The sequence below is a fragment of the Aptenodytes patagonicus genome, chromosome 15 (genome assembly GCF_965638725.1).
Source record: "Aptenodytes patagonicus chromosome 15, bAptPat1.pri.cur, whole genome shotgun sequence".
In the NCBI taxonomy this organism is placed as follows: Eukaryota; Metazoa; Chordata; class Aves; order Sphenisciformes; family Spheniscidae; genus Aptenodytes; species Aptenodytes patagonicus.
In genome coordinates this window covers 7,381,583-7,405,277 of record NC_134963.1, presented here as the reverse complement: position 1 = coordinate 7,405,277, position 23,695 = coordinate 7,381,583, and the positions used below count along the sequence as shown (strand labels likewise).

General features: G+C 41.3%; 1 protein-coding gene across 1 annotated transcript; it reads left to right on the top strand.

Annotated features, from left to right (window-relative positions):
• The first annotated feature begins 708 nt into the window (after positions 1-708).
• PPTC7 (protein phosphatase targeting COQ7) lies at positions 709-23,679 on the top strand. The gene is made up of 6 exons (XM_076352604.1): positions 709-1,019; positions 10,769-10,948; positions 13,755-13,953; positions 16,203-16,326; positions 18,483-18,612; positions 20,010-23,679. The coding sequence occupies exons 1-6, from the start codon at positions 818-820 to the stop codon at positions 20,066-20,068; spliced, it is 894 nt and encodes a 297-aa protein (XP_076208719.1). The 5' UTR covers positions 709-817; the 3' UTR covers positions 20,069-23,679.
• Positions 23,680-23,695: the final 16 nt, after the last annotated feature.

Sequence of the window (23,695 nt, the reverse complement as noted above, 5' to 3'; positions counted from 1 at the left end):
CATCTGGGTTAGGCGCAGCCTCGCTCGCCCCGCTGTTGAAAACGTAATTAGAATAATGACAGGTAGAAACGCAGCAAGCCTGGGAACCCTCTCCCCGGCCCCCGCCGACACCCCCTCTTGGGGGCCGCTTACCGGGGCGCTGGGGGGGGGGGCGGCCCCGCCCGGCCCCGCCCGGCCCCGCCGTGCCGCAGCCGCCGCCGCGGGGGCTGCCGGGAGCCGCCCGGTGTTATTGTCCCGCAACATGCAGATGAGGCGCGGCGGGGAGCCAATGGGGGCGGCCGCCGGCTGCTGCGCAAGCGCGCTGGGGGCGGGGCGGGGCTGACCTCGCCGCCCGCCCGCCCGCTCGCTCGCCGAGCGCCGGGGCCTCAGCACGCGCGGCGAAGATGGCGGCCGCGGCCGTCGGGGTGCGGGGGCGGCGCAGCGGGCACCGCCGGCTCTGACCGGGCCGCCCCACGGCGCGGCGGGAGGGCGCCCGGAGGCCTTCGCGGGGCAGCGCCGGCCGGCTGGGGAGGAGGCAGAGCCCCCCTCCGGGGGGGGTGGCGCGGAAGGCGGGGGCGCTGCCGGCAACCCGGCCGTGAGGGGCCGGCGCGCGGGGCGTGAGGGGCAGCGCGGGCGGCCCGGAGGGGCGAGGCGGCCCGCGGGGGGGAGGGTGAGGGGCCGGGCCGAGGAGGGGCAGCGCGGGCCGGCGGTGGCTGAGGCAAGCCGGCCGGCGGGCAGGGGAAGGCTGGCTCCCTGCGGCGGGCGCTCGCAGGTCAGGAGGCGGCTGCGCCGGTGGCTCCCCGCGTTCCTGGCTCTCGGCTGCTGGGCGCCCCACGCCATGTTCTCGGTGCTCTCCTATGGCAGGCTGGTAGCCCGGGCAGTCCTGGGCGGCCTCTCGCAGACGGACTCCCGTGACTACAGCTTGGTGACAGCCAGCTGTGGCTTTGGTAAAGATTTCCGCAAGGGCATCCTCAAGAAAGGCATGTGCTACGGGGATGACGCCTGCTTCGTGGCCCGGCACCGGTCGGCAGATGTGCTGGGTAAGTGCTGGCGGGGCCCTGCTCGGGGGTGCTGAGGTGGCTTTGGCGTCGGTGTCGTGACCTCCCCTCCTTGAGCCACACATGGCGAAGCGGCTCAGTCTTTGGTCACAGACAAAGGAGCCGGTTCTGCCTGTAAATGTCAGAGCGAGTTCTCTTTTTTTAGTTTCAAAAGAAAGCTCTCGTGCTGTTTGCTGTACCACGACGCCCACCTCGCTCAGCCTGCCTTTGGGATGGGGTGGTGTGGGTGCCGGCCGTCTGGGCCCAGCCTTGGCGTTTCACCTGTAGGTGCCTGTAAGGCCTAGTGGCTCCGAAAGCCACAGAAACAACTTGTAGTGCATTACACTTTCTGTGTGCCTTTGAAACCTAACCAAGCCCCGTGTATATGTATTGCGTTTCTACATAAAGGATCATTGAAACAGACACTTCCTGATTTTAGCGCGTGCTGTGTCCTTGTCAAGTGAAAGGCAAAGTGACATTGAGACTGGTTTCAAATGTCAAACTTAAATTTCAGTATTTGTTCTATCCTGATTACAATCTGGTTTGGATGCACGTGCGAAATCAATCTTAAGGGTTCAAATTTTAGAAGTAGTGAATAATTACAGATAATCAGTGGAATCTTCAGTTTACGAGCAGCATTGCTTTTGACAGTGCATGACCTTTCTCCTGTGTAGGCAAGGTTGAATTTGGCTAACTGACACTCTGCAAAAGTTAGTTTTTGAGCAACTGACAGAAGTAAATTTACACCAAAACTTTGACATTAAAAAAAGCAGCTTCCTCCCCCCGTCCCCCCCCCTTTTTTTTTTTTAATTTAAAACCAATGGATTGCACTGCAGTGTCTCGTGATGTGATAGTGCTTGGTGATTTCTTCACAATTTGGTGCTGTCATTGTAACTTGGTTGCCATTTAATATAGCTGAGACATTTTTTTCCGGAAGCTGTAACTTGGTGCTAGGTAACAGTATTGCTGATTATTCTCAAGGGAGCTGTTACTCTAAGGGTAATGCTGCAGCTTTCAAGGAGATGTGGAAAGCTGGTCAATGCATTTTAGATACTCTGCATCTTTTCTGTTGTGCCTGTTCCAGAGAAACTTTTTTCTATTAGAATTAGCTGTTGGACAACCTTACGTTAATGTGACTAAGGCTGGCTGCCTTTAAAGTTCATACTAGGCCAGCACTGATAAATAACTGAGCAATTGGCATTTACCCGTAAGAGAAATGCAGAATCTGCTTTACTTAGGTGGACTCTTTGAATGGGGAAGCGGGGGGATTTAAACCCATTTGATGATGTTTAGGGTTTTTTGGCCATATTTGGTAATTACCGTATGTAGACCTACAGCTTGTCTTGTCTTCCTGCTGGAATCAACAGAGAATTGCATTTCTAAGTTGGTCTTTGCATTAATTTTCATGGTAACTTGAAAACAAACAGAATTGTAAGGCCACTTAAGGATCAAACAGCAAAGAAGGCTTCCGACCAGGATGTCTTAAGTACCAAGAAGAAAATAATTTAAATAGAAAAGCTGTTGGTGGGGTTTTTTTTTCCATGTAAAGCTATTTTCATGTTAGTTCTTTATTGCTTTTCTAATACACGTACCAAAAAACCAAGATCACTGTACATTCTGCAAACTGTAACGGTCAGGGTGAAAGTTTTGATGCATTCTGCAAACTGTAATGCTCAGGATGGGTTTTGATGCAATCTGACAATGCTTTCTCTTCATCTGTAGTTCTTAAGTTTACAGACATAGTAGTTTTCTCCTTGTTTCTGCTGCTATGATCATCTCTCTGCTCTCCCTTTCTCAACCAGCTCTTCTACACTGCTGCAAAAAGAGTTTCAGCACCAGTGTTTTCCTGCCCTCAATTCCTCTTACTCTCGTCACAGATCTGAGGTTCTGTATCTGTTTTTTAAAGACCCTCATAAATTTTGTACTAACTCGATACCTGCCTAAACTGGCTGAGCTGAACTTGCTTTTCAAGCTTAACTTTTCAGTATTAGTTTAATGAAGAGGCTCATGTGGCTTTAGCCAAAGTGAACACTAGACACAGTAAGAGTGCTTTTAGAGAACAGTACATTTCAAGCGTATCACTTAGAGTTAGTCTGTCCTAGTAGCCATCAGTGACAAAGCCATGCCAGGTAATTAATTTAAAATTCTTCCGTGCCAGTCTTTTCTAGACCCAATATATGGGAAGCATGCCTGTGTGGGATGGATATGGGTGTGGTGTAATAGTGAAAGAGCTACTCCCAGCCGTTTGGCATGAGTGCTCGGGGATTCATTTTCTTAGGTCAAACAAAAGTTGACTAGGGAGTGTGTTTATAGCAGATAGAAAAATGCTAAACACTTCTTTTGTTATATGTATACTGTATAGTCTTAAGACTGAAAATTTAACCGTGTCTTCTACTCCATGCTTTATCCTTTCATAGTAAGATCAACAGAAAGCTTATGAAGATTCATGTTATTTCCAACCCTCCCATAGTTGTTAAAGGCTTGATAAGGCCTGTTACTGGTGTACTTGAATCCTTGGAGCTTTTGTCTCTCATTTTTGCTTCTGTCTGGTACATACCTGTTAAATTTGCATGTTTTCTTCCCGTTCAGAGCACGGGGAGAAACAAGAAACTCAAAACCAGAGTGTTTCCTTTGGGATCACTCTGAGAAAAGGAAATGGCTTTACTACTAATATTAATCTCTAGAGCTTTATGATTCAGGCCCATGTTTCCTTTTTGCTGCTGCTTGTACCATATTCTACCTTTTTGTAGGTTCACTGTTAGTGTTTTGGTTGTCCAGATGCTCAGAATATTCAGATATCTTCTTGGGACTTGGTAGATGTTAATATACCTCTTCATGCATGCCTTTGTAACCTAAAAAACAACATTTCTGTCCTGTTAAAGCCGAAAACCAAAACTCTTCAGAAACTGACACCTTTCTTTTTTTCTAATTAGCATAGGAGTAGAATTTTTGGTGCATAGGACGCAAAACACAAATTTTAAAAATTAACTTAAACGCTTTATATAAACATTGCACTTATTTAACAAAACTAAACATTGAAGCTTGTTTATAAATTTTGAGAAGTCTCATCATGGTGATTGTTTTTTCTTTTGTTGGGATCTGCATTTTCTTGTTTATTCCTGCCTTATCAGGCTCCTGATGTCTTTGCTAGTTTTTTATGGATTTTCCAAGCTGCTGTGTGACTCATTATTGAAACATTACAGCAACCAATGCACATCCCGTGACAGCATCACTTATACAATGTCTGTGCTGGGTAGAAGTTTGGGTGTAGCCAGTGTGACTTGACTAGTTTTCCAAACTATTTCTGTCCCCCAGCAGTAGTAGGAAAAAACTGTCTGGCAGCAGGGTACTGTTTGTCCACTGCAAAGCTAAAATTTGGCAACTGTTCTATCTGCTGCAAATCTTGATTTTAATTTTTTAGGGGGGGGGGGGTGGTATTGTAGGGCAGCTACTCTAAACTGAAAGGAATTGCACTTTACTTGAAAATTAAGTTTGTCAGCAGCCTGCATAGCAGGTATGTAAAACTCTAGAGTGACAAAGCCCCTGGAGTATCATTAGTCTCACTGTCATCAAGAAGAGTAAACTACAGAACGTAAAAGGATTTGTAGATGAAATGTCAAGGTTGTTCTGGCAACTACAGAGGAGGAAGGCCGCCTTACTTTGATGCCTGAAGGTCATATAAGACTATGTTAAGTGGTTTGTTTGGTATCATACCTATTAAAGAGATTGCTGCCTTACCACAACTTACCACACTAAAGGAGGCAAGTTGTCTGCTTGCTTCAGAGTAGCCTTTCACCTACTCTGTTGAGAGAACTTGGGGCATCTTAGAGGGAGTAATCAGTGATTTGAAAAAATTGTATATGCATCTTAGTTTGTCATAGAGCAAATGAAATTTTCTTTTTAACTTGGGAGCATAAGTACTGTCACTTGTAGAGAAACTACAGATTATTGAGAAACATCCCTATTAACAATTACGTTCACTGACATTCTTGTCAATACAGATAATCGAAATGTCGGCAGAGCTGTTCTTAAGCAGCATTGAATGTAACCTCTTAGAAATGTGGTAGCTCTCTTTCTGAGAATGAAACTAAAATCCGGTTATTCTGCTTTACCACAGTTTCTGGAAGGGCATTGCACACAACGTATTCTGATCAGAATTTGCAGTTGAACACTTACTTTAATTGTGAGTGCTATTGATACTTGTTGATAGCGGACAATTTCCCATCCATATGCAGATCTTAACTTGAACGAAAAGCAGGTTCTGTCAGAAATCACAGAAGAAGATAAGCAAAGCTGAACACAATACAGTAGGTGAGACATGAATCATACCTATGTCGCAGGAAATGTTGCAAAAATCTCCTATTGCTTACTTTGGTTCATCCACGCTATTAATATTGTGAGCCTGAGATTGTTCAGGCTGTAAGTAATTTCAGTACAGCTTGGCTGGTGTCTGTTCTGCAGTACCTATCCCTTTTCAGCATTTAAGCACCAACCACCAGTAGCAGTTCAGCTATGAAGGTAAGTTCTGGGGTTGCTCAACACCTTGAGAGATTAAGTAGATATAACTATGTAGGGAAGTTTTTACAAAACTTTCAGAAATAAATAAGTTTAGTGTTCTCCTGTTAACTCCCAAAATCCACTGAGCAATTTCTCAGGCTTAAATAAAATAGGTAAGAGATCTACCTGGTAAAAAACAGTTTTGGGAACAACAGTGCATTGGGGGGGGGAATATATATAAGGAACTGCTGCTTTTTCCTGGAATTAGATAAACAATTTAATGTTTTCAGTTCCTTGTTTCTTCTTCAGTCTGTTCTTCAAAATCAATCTCTCACTTTGCCTCTTGCTTTTTGTTCCTCATTATCACCTAGCCAGTTATTCTTCCAGTACCTCTCTATTTAATGCAAAGGTAGTTTAAGGTCTACTTTAACTTTTAAAATGTGTATTGTGAATAAGTAACCTTTCCTTTTGTAACTAGTTATCAGTCACACACAATCTGCCTTCAGGGATTTGTATTTAACCAGGTTATTTCTTTGTCGAAACCTGGGCCGGGGGTGGGGGGTGGGAAGCAGACACCATTTGGCTGTAACATTGTGATTCCATACAGGTTGCTGGGAGGGTTAGTGCTGGCTTTGAGCATGTGACTTGCTTTGGATGGAGAACCTATTTAGGTGTGTGATTTATCTCATCGCTGATAAAACAAGAAGTCTTAGCAGTTTATCTCAATTATGATATGTTGACAAATATTAGGCACTGTATTTCAAACTTGTGTAGTGCAACAGATTGCACTTTGTTACCTTTTTAGCCTTTCTTCTATATTTGATGCAAAATGAATTCAGTCACAAATATATCCTTTTGATGTTCTTTTATCAGTGATTCATTGCTAATTCAGGTAAGGATCTCAAGAAATTTAAAGTTCAATAGGATGTGTGGAGTGTCTTACAAAGTTAGTTGTGGTTGCATGCAAAAGCAGTTCCTGCTGGCACGCTTGTGCTTGCCTGGTGCTTCTGTGTGTGATTATTATTCTTAGCTGATACAACATTTGACAGTATCGATCTTTCAACAGATTTTTGGGACAGGGCGATACTTTTGGACTCTGACCATGGGCAGGTTAGTTTACCAGCTAGCCAGAACTTCCACTCATAACGCAATTTATATTAAACAGGGTTTGATTAGTATTGTGGCTTTGTTCTGAACTTCAAGCCTGTTTAGTTTATATTTGCTCTGAACTAGATAGAACATCTGGTTCTGACTTACAAAAGTGTGCGGTGAAAAGCACTGGCTGGTTGTTCCCTGGGCTTCTGCAGTTAACCTTATGTCTTGGCAGTCAAAACAACTTTACGTTTGCATTTCAACTGGTATTGTATCCCAGTGCTTTTAGCGTTTTGAAATACATTTTAACAAGTTGCAGTGCCAGTATCTTCACTTGCTCAGTTTCAGTGCTGCAGTATCTGTCAGTTGTGCTTTGTCTTGAAACTTCATTACAACTGTCTCTCTATGAGAGATCTTGATACACTGAATCTTTAAGAAGTTAGAAAGAGCCAGTTTTTGGACTGACACATGCAGCGAGTATTTAATCTGGCAGTAGTATTTGTGTGTTTTCCAGCAGAAGGCAATGTAGTGGAGTGTTAACTCTCAAAGATTCTGAAAGGTCTCCATAATACAGTTAAATACTTGAGAAGCATTTACTCTTTTGAAGTGATTTATTGTGAAATTTTCAATTGCTTTATTTATAGTGGTTGTTCATCTAGCCATAGGCATTTCACTTTGTCACATGGACATTTGTGTAATTTCTGCATAGGCTTGAACATAGGGAATATCCAAAGAAACATTCTTTCTATAAAATTTTCTGATTTACTGAATAGCTTAGAAAAAATCAAGGATTGTGTACAGTTCAATTTCAGCAATTCTTCTCATCCATGCAGTTTGTCTTAAACGTCCTGTGATTCCTATTTTGTAAGATGGTTATTTTAAGTTAAATGCTGGATACTGGAAGACAGTGTTTAATGTTTTATGGTGAAATGTAAGAAAATGAAAACCTGAGTAATCTTTTTCACTTGTTAAAACAGTAGTTATTTTGAATATTTACAGGTTTTTTTGTCTTAGATGAAAACAAAGATAATATAAATGACTAGAGCTTGGCGTTATTCCTTGGCAGTGATGCTGCCAATAGCAGTACTCTTGAATTTTCCTTTGGTGACAGAGGGAAAACATGCTATTACATAATAGCAGTCCATTTTTATGAGTTGAGTTTTCAGTCCTTGCTACTTCGGGAGTTTGAAATATCTCACAAATAGTTTTGCTCCTTGTTTGCTGTATATCAAATATCACAAAGTTTTCTTAAACTGTATTCTCATTTACATTTCATCTATTTCAGTAGCAGTTTATTCAATCTGTTTTAAAATCATATATTCCTTTCCCATAAAACTGTTTAGTTTAGGTTGAGAACGTAGAATGTAAAGATACTGTTTTTATTTTAAAACCATGCTGAAGGTAGGACAGGATGGCTAAAGATCTTAGGGAATGTAAAAATCTTCTTCTAAGGCAAAAACAATAAAGGTGGATGTTTGTTTTGTAGGTGGCACTGTGTGGTATAGGGCTTCTTGAGTGTGCTTTGCCTGTGTACTGCCATTGATCTCGATGGCAGCAGTAATTCCTGGCTCTGTGCCGGAGCAGGAGGAAGCATTCGGCTGCTCTGGCAGTGTTCATGAACCATGGTTTGGGAGCCAACAAGGTCATTTAGCTTAAGTTAAATGAACTGACCTATCTTTAAGAGATACAATTTAATAAAAAAAAGAAAAAGAGGGGAAAAAAAAATCCCAAACCTTTGCGAAAAAACCCAAATTGTCCATTTTGGGCAAGGACAAGAAACAGATGCCAGTGGTGGCACATGAGTTAGTGAGCTGATGAGGTGTCGTGGAGGTATTACAGTGAAAGCATACTCCGGGGCCTGCTCATGAATGCGATGGTCCCGTTTGCTTCTGTGCCAGCGATGGAGAAGGAATGCACAACTGTCTTGTTGATTCTTAAGCAGACAATCTGTTCTCTTAAGCTAAGTCAGAGGACCTCCTTGTGGACCGTCTAGAGGATGATTGTTTTGGAAGGCACTGGCAGAATGTACTTAAAGCTGTTTATAGCTTGCAAAAAGCAGACAGGAAAGCAGGCAGACAAAGCCATTTCATGGCTCAAGATAGAGTATGAAGTGTGTTGCCATGATTACGGATTCAGATTTCCTGCCTGGAATAAGAAGTGGGCAAAGAAAATCAGGTAGCATACTCTTATTTTTGCTTTAAAAATTGAAATAGGTTTTGATAATTAACTTTATCAGGTGCTTGCTATGATGGCTTTCTTGTACTGTATACTAATGCTGTAGTGTTTCTGTTTAAATATTTCCCAAGAAGACTAATGCAAGAATGGTTTACTGATCGCTTGAGGGAACTCTGTAACTTCTGATGAGCTTGTTTTGTAACTACCGTAGGAGCCAACAGCTTTGGACAGTACTTGTCAAACATCATCTTTTCATTGCATTAACCCTGTTGTCAGTGAAGCAATGCTGTATTCGGCTAGCAAAAATACATCTGGATTGTGTTCATCTTAAAGGGAAAAAAGCCGCTTATCTGGTTACTTCATGTAAAGCAAGCATCATCATCCAAACTGAAGCTTAGTTTCTATTTCAAGTTATAGATCTAGAACTTTTTCCTGATAATCTCTTATTCTAGACTTGTCTGCGTGCCAGCAGAAAGCGAAGGGTTAATCCAGTATTAACCTGAAGTTGTGGGACCTGTAAAGAAAGAATTAGTTTGTTCTTGAAGAAACCAGAAAAGGCATTTCTGTGAATGCCAGGGTTGCTTTTGCATGAGCTTCTTCCCAGGGTCTGGTCTCAAGAGGTGAATACAGAGATCTGCCTTCGTATAGTGTTGTCCTAAGAAAGCAAACGGACAAAGCAGGTGTCTAAAAGGTTGTACACTATTTTTGGGAGAAATCTGATTAATGTTGATAGGCTGTTCAGAATCTGGCTATAACCTCCTGTCAGATTATAGTTCGTGCCAAGGTTGGCTCTAAACCTTCCGTCTCAGTTTCAGATGGTGTCCCGTCTGAAGGGCATTTGTAGATGAGGCAAACTTAGTTTTACCTTCTCAGTCAAATTTTCATGCCTTTGCTAATAGCGGCATTTTTTTTCTGAGGAGGCTGTTGTTCTTCAGCACAATCTGAGCTCTGAAATTGGCTCTTTGTGCTTTTATCATGAACATAGTATTTTAGCTTTATTATGTTACAGAAACCTGTGCTTGAAATGGTTAGTTCCTTACATGCTGAGGATCAAGAAGATTTTTTGAAAAATTTCCAAGTAGAAATATTTTTATCTCATAAATAATACCTTTGGACAGTATTTTACTTTTATTGTTAAAGCAAATGGAGGGAGTTCAAAATACTTTAGCCAAATGAGCAGCAGAATATCATATCTGTTGTTTATCTCCCTCTGACCACCCCCCTTTTCTATGTGCATCTTCGCTATTTGCCTCTACGGTTGCTCAGAAGCTTCCCAAGTTTTGGCAGAATTGATCTAATTTTCTGCTATCCAGGTTGTTTTTAATAACTGAATGAAAATTGACTGGATCATAGTCAGTTTTCATTCTCTTGCTTGGCTGAAGCTGTAAGCAACAAACTATCCTTGCAGGGGTAGGTCCCAGCATTGTGTTGGTTGCGTGGGTTTTTGAACACACTTTTAAAATGGAAGTTTAGTTTCTACAGAAATTGATACTACCATATAGAAAGCATTATCCTTCATATGAGCAAGTAGCTTGAGAAAAAACTAAAGGGCTGCTGAATAGTGGGGAAGAGTTTCTTTATCGTTTCTATCCTATTTAAAATCTTAACAACCTTCATATTTAAAACTAATAAAAACTCTTCTTCCTTTTTAATGGGCTAATCAAAGGTTAATGTGATTGAATCCTTCTCCTTCCTCCCAAATTCCCCATTAGTTGTTCTCTAGTGAAGTCAGTGTCCTCACAGAGTTCTCAGCATTAGACTTTTACCTTCTCTTCAGCAATTCAGATTATTTTTAGAGATTTGTCTAGGAGCTGATGTCAGAAGTTATCTTAAATGCTCAATTTTTTTTCTTAATCAAAAATGTTTTTCAAGCAGGGGCTGTGTCCTACTTTTTAGTTACTGAATGTCATAAGTGATGTCAAAAATTAAAAACCTTGTTTCGGAAAGCATTTGTGTTCATATAACTCTTGTTTTCTGTTTTCTTCTAGGGGTAGCAGATGGTGTAGGTGGCTGGAGAGACTATGGGGTTGACCCTTCTCAGTTCTCAGGGACTCTTATGCGAACATGTGAACGTTTAGTAAAAGAAGGACGGTTCGTACCAAGCAATCCTGTTGGGATTCTCACCGCAGGTTATTGTGAGCTGCTGCAGAACAAAGTACCTTTGCTTGGTAAGAGAGGAAGAATACATAAATTGGATCTGTGTTGTATGTTATCTAGACATATACTTAGTCAAGGTTGCTTAAATCTGTTGTCAGCTTCTACAACAGATTTGCAGGCAGTTACCTTCTTTTAATTAACGAAAAAAACCTCAGAAATGTAGTTCTCTTGGTAGCATCCTTATTTTCTCTTGTATGTTTAAAAACTGTCTTGATTCATTCAGTAATGCAGGGAATGTTTGTGTGTGTGTGTGTATATATATAAAAAAAAAATAAAAGGCAAACTGCCGTTGTGTGTGAAGGGCGGTAATTCACCAGTGCTTGCAGAGAGTCTGCAAAACGAGTTCAGCAGTAGAATACGCTATGGCATGTGCACTCATTCCCTCTGTTACGTATGTATAAATAACTGTTCTCTGTTAAAAACTCTTAATGGTTGGTTGTGGCTTTTTGCTTAAGCTATGCAAGCAAAAATATTTTCTGATGATAATTGGATGCAGTTCTGCTCATTCCTTGCCTTACTGCTCCTGTTGCCTTTTATGTCCAATGAACTTTAAACCTAATTGGTTGACTTAAGTAGTTTATATCATACAATCACTGGTACCATATATTATTGTTATAATTCTTTGTGTGGGATTCATTACAGATTTTTTTGAAAACAAACTAAAGTAGATGCTTAGCATATTTTGTGTCAAAGTTGATTTTAGGCAGGGCATCCAGCTGCTTTGGGAATGGTGGGCATATAGAGAGGTAACATTTGGCTTCAGCTGACAACCTTGAAAACAGAATACTTTTCTAAACAGCATGTGACCTCTTATGCACCAAGAAAGCGTTACCCTGCATGATACGCATGCTTCTCACCTGACCTTAAACTTCTATGCCAGAAGAATGCTGCGTAAGCTATATTTAACTTGTCGTCTGAGCTTCGGAACAGATGTTCTCACATTATATGCCTAAAGAATAGGTCCGAACCTCAGAAGTGACCTTAAGTATCACTAAAATAGCAGTGGTCGGTAATTACATTAGGATTTTGTGTGTTTAATAGTGCTTGTTTGTGCAAAGCAGATGTAGCTGTAAGTGATCTACAAAGTGGGCCACTGGTAAGAGCTCTCACAACGGCTTTGTAGACGGAGGCAGCCCTGCTTGGCTTGACCTTTTGAATTCTGAAAAGCGGCATATGCTGAGTCACAAGATCTGCATTCCACACATGGCCTCCTAGTTACACTCTGCTAATAGAGTTAGAATTTGAAACTAATGATCCTTAGTGTTTCTCCTTTAACAGAGAACAGTATTTTTAGAACTATAAATAAAACCCTGGAATTACCACAGCAATGAGCATTTAGAGTTTCTTTAAAATAAAGTGAAGGGAGAGGACTTCATTAAGGAGGAATCATTAGGCAATAAGTTTTCCTTGCTGTTGTGCTTTGAGTCTTGGTACTTAGTTCATCAGAATTGAATCTAGCAAATATTTTAAAATAAAACTGAAGTGGGAGGAAACCGTGCCATTTATTTAAACACTATTCTTGTATTGCAAAACAATCTTGGACGCTGTCACATATAAAATCTGAATTTTTCCTAAGATACTGCTTTGACTTAGCATTCACTAAGAGTGGAGAAGGTCCTATATATTCACTAGAGAACAAATTAAGTGCAAGTGTATTGCAGGGAACTCCCTGTATTAGAAAGGGAAACATCTGGAACAGGTGATGCCTGGAGCCAGCTGGACTTCTGCACTAGCAAGCTTGATTGTAAGTTTAGCTCATTGCAAGCTTGTGGTCTGTCCAACACATAGCTGTGCTTGGAAACTTCTGCTGGAAGAACGTTAGGATGGAAGATGAAGACTCTTCACCAGCCGGTGATATGGGGACTTATGTTAGAGGCAGAAGTCAAGAAGAAATGCTTTAGCTGTATTTCACGCTCTTCAGGAATGAAAGTTCTTTTGGTGGATGTGCTATCCTATTTGCAGAAATTAAGTGATTGCCGTTTGCTGTGAAGGACTTAGTCTGTGGATGGGTATCTTTGCAATACAGTTATTTTTGTGGCTTGCAACCAAGCACAGTTGGTGGCTACTTCCCAGTGAATGAATCAAGAATTCCTCAGTGGCCTCAGGCATGGCTGGGGTAGTTCTGAGCATGCTTGACAAGTAGATACGTTTCCGTTCTGTCTGACTTTAATCCGGAATAGTATTTGTCTCTGAAACATGTTTTTTTTAAACTTGTGAAGTTAGTATCCTGAAGATGTGACAGGATTATTATTTTTTTAAACATGAAGATAGCTCTACAGAGCCATGTGATGAAGAAAAGCATTTTAATGTTCTGACAAGAGTAATGCAATAATACCTAATACTTAATTGCAAGCAGTTCTTTACTTGGCATGGTTTATTTACAGCTGATGAGTGAAACTGTGTGGAGAGCACCTAGCATTGTATGGATGCTACTAGAATTCTATTATCTCAATGATTTCGGAATTTCAGTATTTTATGTGACTTCTGTAAATCCAGTCCTATAGGAATGTGCTGACGTGTTGGGATAGAAAACTGTAAATAAAGTGGACAAAACAGGTATTTGTCAGCATAATGTGCTTACCAAAATCAGAGCAGGAAAAGTAAGTTCTATACAAAAATCATAGTTTGTCTTGCAAAGATTTCTAGCGTTTTGCTATTTTTAGTGTATATTAATTTTGGCATTATTGAGTATTTCCATTTCTCCCGATCTGTAAGCTTTGATAAAAATTTGAATAATTGCACTGTGAATCAAATCGGTGAAAGAATAAACAAATTCTGCAAGGCTAACTTCAGTTACCATATTCTGTTTGCTTCCAGGAAGCAGTACAGCTTGTATAGTAGTTCTGGACAGAACAAGTCATCGTTTACATACAGCCAACTTGGGAGACTCTGGATTTTTGGTAGTCAGAGGAGGAGAAGTAGTACATCGATCTGATGAGCAGCAGCATTACTTCAACACTCCGTTCCAACTGTCAATAGCTCCACCAGAAGCAGAAGGAGTTGTCTTAAGTGACAGGTAAGATGGGAGAGGATCTTAAATTTTTAATCTGTGATATCAACTCCCTAAAGGTTGCAGTTTTGCTGCTACAGCGCTCTTCGTATAGTGCAGCGTAGCGCATGGGATTTAAGCATGTATCCAATCAAAGGGTCTTATACCTGCCCCCCTGCCCCGTCTTCAGGTAATGTGAACACTTCTCGCCTTGCACTTAACAAACTTTGTACGCTGTTGCACAGTCTGAATTTATTGGGCTAATGATTTTTCATTCATGATGGCATATTCCCATAGTCTGTGGTGTGCACTAGGCATGTTCTGATCCATGGAAAGACATTGTTCGAGAAAGCTGCGGTAATAAGACTGCAGCTGGTATATCCGCCAGTCATCCGGCATGAGTGGCTTGCTTTACCAGTAGCTTTTGTTCCCAGTCCCTGTCAGTACTCTCTTGAGACTGGTTTGGAGTACACTAATTTAGATATCTTGGCAGTGAGGTAGCAAGTACTTGAAGAATAGAGCAGAGGGACATGTGACTGTAACTTGTGTTTCCAAATAGCATATTGTATTTGACCAAAACGAGCAAAAAAAACTGTTTGGCGGAACACCAAGCTGGGAAACGAGAGTATTAGGAAAGGACAATCTGTTCACAGAAATGAGTTGTTTCAAAGGCAGACTTGTACTTGTGTTTTCCCCTAAGAATGTCAGGCTGATCCATCCTCTGACTTTGTGAAGTCTCACCAGTAATATAAAATTAAAAAAAAAAAAAATCGGCTTTCAAATATATATTAAAATACAGCTCTCGAGTCAATGGTTATACACTCGTTAAAGTGATAGCCCTCTTCTGAATACAGGAAGATGATAAAGGGATCTTCAAAGAGTGACCATAGTATACAGGGAATGCAATAGACATCTTAAGTTTTGATACAAGGTTTGGACTCAGTGATCTTAAGGGTCTTTTCCAACTGAAATGATTCTATGATTCTGTGAAGTATCAAGGCTGATGCAGTAAGGGTTGTGACTTTAATGCCAAAATAGCTCTTTCTGAAAATGTTAGTTAAGTTGTTGAAACTCCTGACCATTCTTGGATGTGGTTTTATTACTCATCATAAGACTGCAGAGAGGAAGCTAGGGTAGAACTCTGAAATTAGAACCCTTAAATAATCTAACCTCTTTATTAGACTAAAAATAAATGACTGAAATTGCAGAGCTGTAAAAATCTTAATTTTTCTGAGATTCTCTGTCATCCATTGGAAGACAAAAACCAAAAAGCACAAGGATAATTGATAATGTCCAGTGGAAGTCAGGAAAGCAAAGTAATCTGAGTCATCACGTAATAAGGAAAGTGCAAGATAAATGAGCTCCCACACTTCAATTCTGAATCATGATTATAGCTTTCTGGCTAGTTTCTGCACTGTTCTTGATGTTAATTAGTACTCGTGTGTTGTCTAAATGCTTCTCCAGTACTTTTTTTTTATTTGTTGTCCCAGTTTAATGTTAAATTTGGCTATATATGGGCATAGGCAGGCAATCCTAACTCTATTAGCCTTCCTGAAGCTACGAATCAGTTGAGCAAAGCAGCTCTTCTGCTTTTTGGCATAGCCAAATGGCATGGGATGCAGCAGCTTCTCCCTTTTAAAGACCCCTGAAGAATCTTTAAAAATGAAGGGTTTGTCATTATGCTGCTTCTGAGAATCAGATTTTGCAGCAATATTCATGGCCAAAATAGATTTTTTTTCCTCCCCCCCCCCCCTTGGTATTGTGTAATGTATTAGACATAAGTAGACCAACTGGCTATGGTCTCCTGGTAGCGATTTCCAGCCATGTTTCATATTCCATTGCATTAGAAAGTGATTCAGTATCCTTGAGTGTTTTGGCCGTTCCTGTTATGAATTGTCCTTTCAAGTATAGCTCTCTTACATATTTAAGATGAGTGAGAAGGAAGCCCTGAGCTGCCATTCTACTTAATGGTTTCCATGGAGATACACTTGTGAAGCGGATTAGTTTGCAGGATTGTTCATCTGGGAATTTTAAATGCAAATCCTTTGTGTAATAGCTGGAACCATACCTGTTTGCAATCACAGTTCTTCTGTTGTAGCTTTCTTGACAAGCCATCCTGGTGCAAAAGCTCCACAGTTAGTGATTATTTCTTTCCTTTGCAGAAAAATACATAACAGTAGTGAGTTACAAAAGCTGTTGATGTGCTAGTTTGACATTGCTTGGTGTCTTAGTGAAAGCTGGAGTCCTTTTCTTTAACATATCTGTCATCTTCACAGCCCTGATGCTGCTGACAGTACTTCTTTTGATGTCCAACTTGGAGACATTATTTTGACTGCAACAGACGGACTGTTTGACAACATGCCTGACTACATGATTCTGCAGGAGTTAAAAAAGCTGAAGGTAAGTGTGTATATTCTGAATCTCTCATCTTTTGCACTGGTTATCCCTTATAGTTACTACCATTACTTTTTATGCATGTAACTTTCGTATTTTATATGAGACCCACTGCAAAGTGCTATCGTTTAGAGACTTTGCAGCTAATACCACATGTGAGTGGTAGAAAGGGCCACTGACCCCAAAGCGCTGCCTCTTGGATCTGCACCCAGGCTGAATCCAGAAGCAGCAGCTTGGGCATAAATTTCCTGAGTAGCAGCTGGTACCACGTCACTAACTAGTGATGGGAGGAAGGGAAAGGGGGAGATGTTCAATAGCAGGCACTGCCCTTGGCCAGCTGCTCACGCATTGTATTTTATCTGTACTTGCAGGTTGTGGATTATATACATGAAAATACAGCGTTCTCTCATGGGTTATTTGAGGGGGGGGGGCTGTATACTTAAAGATAATTTGAAGCTTTTCTGAAGGGTTATAAAACAGTAATTCTAAAGTAGTATGGGCTGTCTGAATTGTGGGTTGCGTGTGCTTGAAAATTTTTAATGTTCTGTAAAAAAAAAAAAAAAAATTCCTGGCAACTTTTCCAGGTTAGTGACCACACACGTTCTTTTTAAATAGTAAAAATACATTAAAATATTTTAATTTGGATGAGAACATTTAGCTGAAGGCTATTTAATTACAGAAAGGAAAGTATACTTAGGAGATATCAATATGTATAACTCCCTGAGGAAAGTATTTTGTTATGAAATGCAAATAAGGTTAACGTAGAATTATAGCGCGGTTTTAAAAAAGTTTTGCCTGCTCTTACCCTGCAGCTACATAACTGAAAGGTGGTGTCAGACAGGGAATGGGTCCTTACAGACAAAATGTCTGAGAGGCCTCTGCGCATCAGGCGGACCCTTGTGTTTCCCTGTCTCTGCAGTCCCCACTATCACTCTCCCCTCTTCTCGGTGCAATATTCAGGTCTGAAATTGAGAAGCTGTGCTGTGAAATGGAAAACGCGAGCACGAGCTGTCACAAGAGGCTTTAATCTAGTTAGCAAAGGTAATGACAGCACTGAAGATGTATTGGCATGCTGTCATGGTTTGGAAGGGCCTGGTGGGCTGGACGCTAACCGGCGTGGCTGTTACTTAACGCTGTGGCCAGATCATATACCTCTGTCTGCTGTACTCCCACCTTCCTTTTGCTGGGTAGATGTAAGGTTAGCCTGGGCAGATGCTGGAGATGGAATTCCCTTGTGGAAGAAAGCTGAGCTGCACCTTTTGGCGTGTTTGGGAAAGGCCAGGTTCCCTGTGAAGTTCAGCCAAAAGTTAAGCATGTAAATGCCTGCTAATTCCCCAAACTGCGGGGAAGACTCTTGAAATGACAAGGCATTTTAAAATAGTTATAAACAAAAAGAGTAGCAGGTGTCGTGTCGCGTTGGCTTCAGTAAGAAAAGTCTTGGAGTAAAGCAGCAGAGTTACTGAAACAGGGGAAAAAAAAAAGGCACTTAAAATGTGGTCCGTAGAAAGTTTGCATGCTCGATAAATTTTTTTTCTCATCTAACTTTTAAAGCGCCCCTTCTCCCCAAGTGTGCTCTTGTCGATTTGCGTAAGAGGGTCAGAGAAGTAAGACTTCGCATTCGGGGTAAAACATAATTACTTCAACAGAGCCTACTTTGTGGGGGAACGATGGTTCTTTCAGTGAGAACTGCTAGTATAGCTGTCAAATATCCTACTTCCCTCAGGTGAGACTGTTTAGTCTATTTTGAGTATTAGTCTTCTAAGTTTCTCAAATCCTCCAAAACCAAGTCTTGTAGCTGCTGGTAGGGATTAGAGGTCTGGACTTCAGTTGTAAAGATTTGCAGTTCTAACCCAAATTGATAAAGCCTAAAAGATGGTGAGGGTTCCATTTGAGTCCCCATCCCTGGAAGTATTTAAAAGACATGTAGATGCGGCGCTTAGGGACATGGTTTAGTGGGTGGTGGTGTTGGGTCGACGGTTGGACTCGGTGATCTTAGAGGTCTTTTCCAACCTTAATGATTCTATGATTTGGAAGCGAAGGTGGTAACTAGTGCACTAATCTGTGAGAGAGAGATCCGGCAGTCAGGGATCTATAAAACTGACACGCATCAGCAAAACAACTACCTTCCTTGTAAGAATAAACTTTTTTCCTCGTTAATTTAGAACTCCAACTATGAGAGTATACAGCAGACTGCAAGAAGCATTGCTGAGCAAGCTCACGAGCTGGCATATGATCCCACTTACATGTCGCCGTTTGCACAGTTTGCATGTGACAATGGATTGAATGTGAGAGGTAAGATTTTTTTTCTCCTCCTCCCACTCCTGCTATCTTTGAGAAATCTTAAGCAAAGTGAAGTTCTGTTGTTCCAGAATCCGATAGGAAAACAGAGCGTTAAGAAATGTGGTTGGCAGCAGAGCGCCAATCTAGCGCGTGGGGTTTGGCAAGGACCCCAGCTCCTGACGCAGGTCATCCCAGGCCCCGGCTGATCAGAAGCCTCCTGTGGGGAAGCAGCTGGAATGCAGAGAACGCAGTGCACTGATATATATATATTTTTTTTTAACCTAATATGTACACTCCTGCTCCAGGAATCCTGCCTGGCACAAGTTCTCCGGGCTCTTAGGAAAACTGTACTTGACTTGTTCCTTGGATTTGGGTGTGTGGGTGGTGGTGTGTGGGTGGTGGTGTTTGTTGTTGGTTTTTTTTTTTTTAAGGTCTTTTATTGATGCTTTTTAGTTGAGATTCTGCCCACTCTTTGGTGTTGGTTTGGGGTTTTTTTGGTTCAAACTTCTGACCCTTGTACCACTATCATCCCCGTCCTGATCTCTCTGTTGGTTTTACTTCCTACGCTCTAGACAGATACTGACACCTGGCAGAGTTCAGAGTCCTATCAAACACCTTTCTTTTTCTTTCTTTTTTTTTTTTTAATAAATAAATAAGTAAAATTCTGCTAGTAAAGATGTTCTCATTATCTCTGATCAGGAGGGCAGGATTTCCTGCAAGACCCTTAAGCATCTTTCCTAAAGGTGGAGACAATAGCTCTTTGGGCTCCATGTTGCTACAAAGCTCAGTCATTCGGGAATGAAACTGCAGATCTCCCGAGTCCACAGGACTGGTTTGACTGTCTCCATAACGAAATACCTCTTCTCTGAGCTGTTCCTCTAGGATTTGAGTGTATTGCTCTTGCTGTTGAGGTTTGAAAAGTGACTACTAAAAATGTTAAGTAGCTTTTAGAAAGATATGCAGTAATATAGTGCTGGAGAAAATGCTAAAGAGGTGTTTGATTTACAGTAGAAATTCCTGAGAAGATACCGACTTTCATTGCAGCTTGCCTGTAACAAAGCAATGTCAGGTTTTTTGTAATCTATTAAATAAATAACTAGTCTGCTTGAAAACAGGCTTTCTGCTCTGCCGGCTAACAGCAGTGTTCGAGGTTCTGTACTCCTTTTAGTAGTTTGTGATCTTACTATAGCTTAAAAGGAGAGCGCTTTTTTGCTGTGTTAAATGTCATTGCTACCCTCGGTTGCGTTCTGGAAAGGAGGTGGAGGAAGCAGAGTTTTTGTGTCTACACAAAACAACTTTTGAATATTCAAGCTGTTTTTTAAAGAGCTTTCCATGGGGGAATGTCACAGATTATAAGAAGATGACCCACTGCGGTTTGACGCAGTAGTTTTACTTTTCTTATATTACAGGGGGAAAACCAGATGACATCACCGTCCTTCTTTCTATTGTGGCCGAGTATACAGACTGATCTGCCCGGAGTGTCAGCTTCTGACGTTTTTGTTAGCCCCGAGCTCCTAGCTTCACACGTACGGTTTCCTGCTGGCAGGATTGCTTTCTTCCTTCGCAGCTGATCTCGGCAGCCGGTTCTCGAGCTCGTTGCCTGTCTTGAGACGCAACTGAAGTCCTTGTTAAGAACCACTCTCGTAGTACACTGGTCTTTGTCTGCCAGCAAGAAATGAAGAAGCTCAAGGCTTGAAGCATGTCTTTCAGAGCTTAGTCATTGTCCTTAAAAGGGGGAGGATCAATCCCACATCGTTACTGCGTTCGAAATGTGACTTACTTTCAAAGGAGTAGGATTGGTTTATCATCTTTCAAACTAGATTCAATAGCTAGAACCTCTCTAAGAGGGCGTATTACTCTATTTACTAGAAACATTCACTATTCATTAAAGGGTATGTTACAGAACACAGTTTCATAAGCATAGTCTTGTAACAGTGATAGCTGAGGTTTCGTGTTTCTAAGCTCCAGTTTTCAGGAGATTTATAACTGCTGTAAACATTCTGCTCTTGCCATACATGGTGTCAGCCTAGGAGCCTTTTCTAGTACGAAATTTCAAAAAACATACTTAGTTCAAGTTATATGGATGCAAATGTGTTTTGTGATTTCAGGTGCTTAACTGTGATCTTAAAAGTTCTGCAGATCATTCGTCCGTAATGGGCCTGGTATCTGGATGTTTTGGCTGTGGATAATGCTGGGGGTTTTTTGTTTTCTTTTGTTTTTTTGACAAAAATCTTAACTCAGTCTCAAAAAGCCGAGCTGGCCAAAGTTGAGGTCCTTTCAGCATTTTAACCCATCTCACCAGCGCGGGATGATACGGCATAAATGCTACAGTGGGAAGTTGCACAAAGAACAGATCATCCTCAACTCTGAACGTCTTCACTTTTGGTAGATAATTCTGTTGTTAACGAAACATAATTTGTGTTAACAATTGCCATTCTCGCTTGTGTAGAACAGAATATGCTGCACCAGTTTAAGTCCAGTTGATCCTTATCTTTCTGATTCTCAGACAAGCACCTCTTTCTTAGGCTGTGGCAGCAGCAGTAAGTACGTAAATGGAAACTCTTAATGAATAATCAGCAAAACTTACATTTCAGTAACTAAAGTTTAGGGTTTTCGGAATGAACCTTAATGATGTTTACAGTCACCTAACAGCCACTTTGCAATATTACATTTCCTTTTGAATTACAGTAGCTCACATTCGTTCCCCCCGTTCCAGCAAGCTTTCCTTTTTCTTTCCCGAGGTTCATACAAAAAGCTGATAGCTGTAAAGATATATATATTTTTGGTCAGTTTTTCATTAACTTTTTTGCTGGTAGAAAAGTATGTAGAAATAAATTAAAGCCATGTTTTTATATATAAAAAGTCGGGTAATGTTGCTGTTTAGGTGAGTGCAGTTAAACTCGGTCAGTAAGTAATCTTACCTGCTCTCAAAAGGAGATTTTTACTACCTGGTTTATTGTATTAAAACTGTTTAAGTTTGAGGTTACCTCAACTTGTTTAAAGAATTTTTGTGGACTTGTACTGTATATTTGCGTAACTATGTCAAGCTTTTATTTAAGATCATTTAACATGTACCATGTACATGTCATTTTACTATATTTCAATGCGTCATGCTTGTAACAGGCATTTCATTTATAATAAGTGATTAATTTGGAAGCTCTTCAGTAATTTATCTGCTATTCCTAAATTGGCATGTTAGCTATCTATTTTAAATCATTACTCGTCAAAATGCCTTAACTACCCTAACTTGACCAAAATGCTATTTTGGTGAGGGTATGGGGAGGATTATATTAATGAAGAAAAACTAATTAGTTTTGCGATCCGTGGAACAGCGAGTGGTGGACAACTTTGCACAAATCGTCAGTCCTTGTTGTTTTTTAAAATTGAACAAGCTGTGTCCAGCTGTCTCGTTAGAAGGAATGTATTCACGCTGCAGTACAGGGCTTTGTTTCTAGCATTTGGGAGGGGGGGGTCTCTCTCAAATCTGGGTCTCTTTACATTTTATTCTCCAGTATTTACTGTCACGCTTCTTGATTAGAGCAGATTTGATCAATTGTTCTTTCCCTTGAACTTACCTTAAAATGATGCCCCTGCAGACCTGGGCTGTGCTGCACTCGGACCCCTCGCTCTCAGCGCGCTCGTCCCCAGCCCTCGTTATTTTCCCCCCCCGCTTTCTAGAACTATACACCGGGAGACGCGTGCCGGTCGGATGGACGCGTATGGCGAAGGTGCTTACCCCCGGCCTGAGGTGTTGCGTGCGCTGTACTCTGCCGCTGCTGGTCCGGGGTCTGGAATCCCCGAGCGGAGAAACTCGGCCAGCCTTCTCCAAAGCTGAACCGTGCTGCCTGGCGGGTGTGACGCCAAGCCTCGCGCTCTCCGTTAAAGCCGTTCTTAGCTGAGCAGTAGCTACAAAGCCATTTGCCTCATATCACATCGTGATTATTACTTTTTTTTTTTAATAATGAACAAATTTGGATTTTGATTTACAAATCATGAGTTTATCCCTCACCGGACACACCAAAGACCAGTAAAGCTTATAGCTTTTCCATCTGTTTATAAAGCAATACTGTATTATAAAGAATTGATATTTTTATCACATGCTTGATTGTTTTTGGTTTTCTTTTTTTTCTTTTTTTTTTTAAGATGTGCACTCTAAACATATCAAACCTATTTTCTTCCTATGAACTTAAGCTGTCTGCGCACAATAAATTTTTGGGAAAGGAAATGACAGGGCCCATACTATCGAAATAATTTTAAACGATGCATGAAGCAGTAACACTTCCTAGGAATTAGATTATGGTGACCGTTCACGAGAGGAACGTACAAGAAGGGTGTTCTGTGAAACGGCAGTGTGCGTGAGCGGAGCACAGGCTGCCTTTCAGCCGCTGCAGGGGGGGCGTGCGTGTTACAGGAGCTGGTGGTTCGGGGGCGGTGGTCGGAAGGAAGAGGAAGAGTTCCATACACCAGTAACCACGTAACGTAACGGGGCTGGCAGGAGCTGGGATTTCTGCAGCGGCGTTACTAGGTATTTGGGTCAAACAGGGCTAAGATGTGGTGAATGGGAAAAACTCTGTGGTTCCTTGCTACTTTTATGGCTATCTTTGGGAGACCTGCGACATACAGTTTCCCTCTAAATGCACTTTCTTCCTGTTTGTGAAGAAGGTATGGCCGAAAAGAAACCAAACCGAAAACCAGCTTTTGGGACCAGACAGTTACGACCGAGTAAAGGAGAAGGGCGAGGCGAAGGTCTGGCGAAGATGGGAGGGATTTTGTGGTGGAATCTCTGTCTCCCGCTAACGGACATCCTTTCTCCAGGGCAAAAAACCAGACTGCGTGTGTAGGAACTGACTGTATGAAGTAGTTTCTTACAAAGATAGCTGAAATAATGAAGCAAATCTGAGTCTGTATCTAATGAGGATGCTTTTTTTGTTGTTGTTAAAATGAGACTATCATCTATGCTTACCTAAGAGGCAATTATGTGAATTTCATGTCTGAGGTATAACTTATGCAGGAATAGTTCTGTAAATACATTTAAATGAATTGTAAAGATATTTAATAAATATAGTATTTATACTAAAATGTCTTAGGGTTTTTT

What these genes read in the sequence shown, in the direction of transcription:
- PPTC7 (XM_076352604.1), top strand. Translation starts at nt 818, where the DNA reads ATGTTCTCGGTGCTCTCCTATGGCAGGCTGGTAGCCCGGGCAGTCCTG. An exon ending in GAACAAAGTACCTTTGCTTG is followed by an intron (nt 10,949 to 13,754) that starts GTAAGAGAGGAA and finishes GTTTGCTTCCAG; the next exon opens with GAAGCAGTACAGCTTGTATA. An exon ending in CAATGGATTGAATGTGAGAG is followed by an intron (nt 18,613 to 20,009) that starts GTAAGATTTTTT and finishes CTTATATTACAG; the next exon opens with GGGGAAAACCAGATGACATC.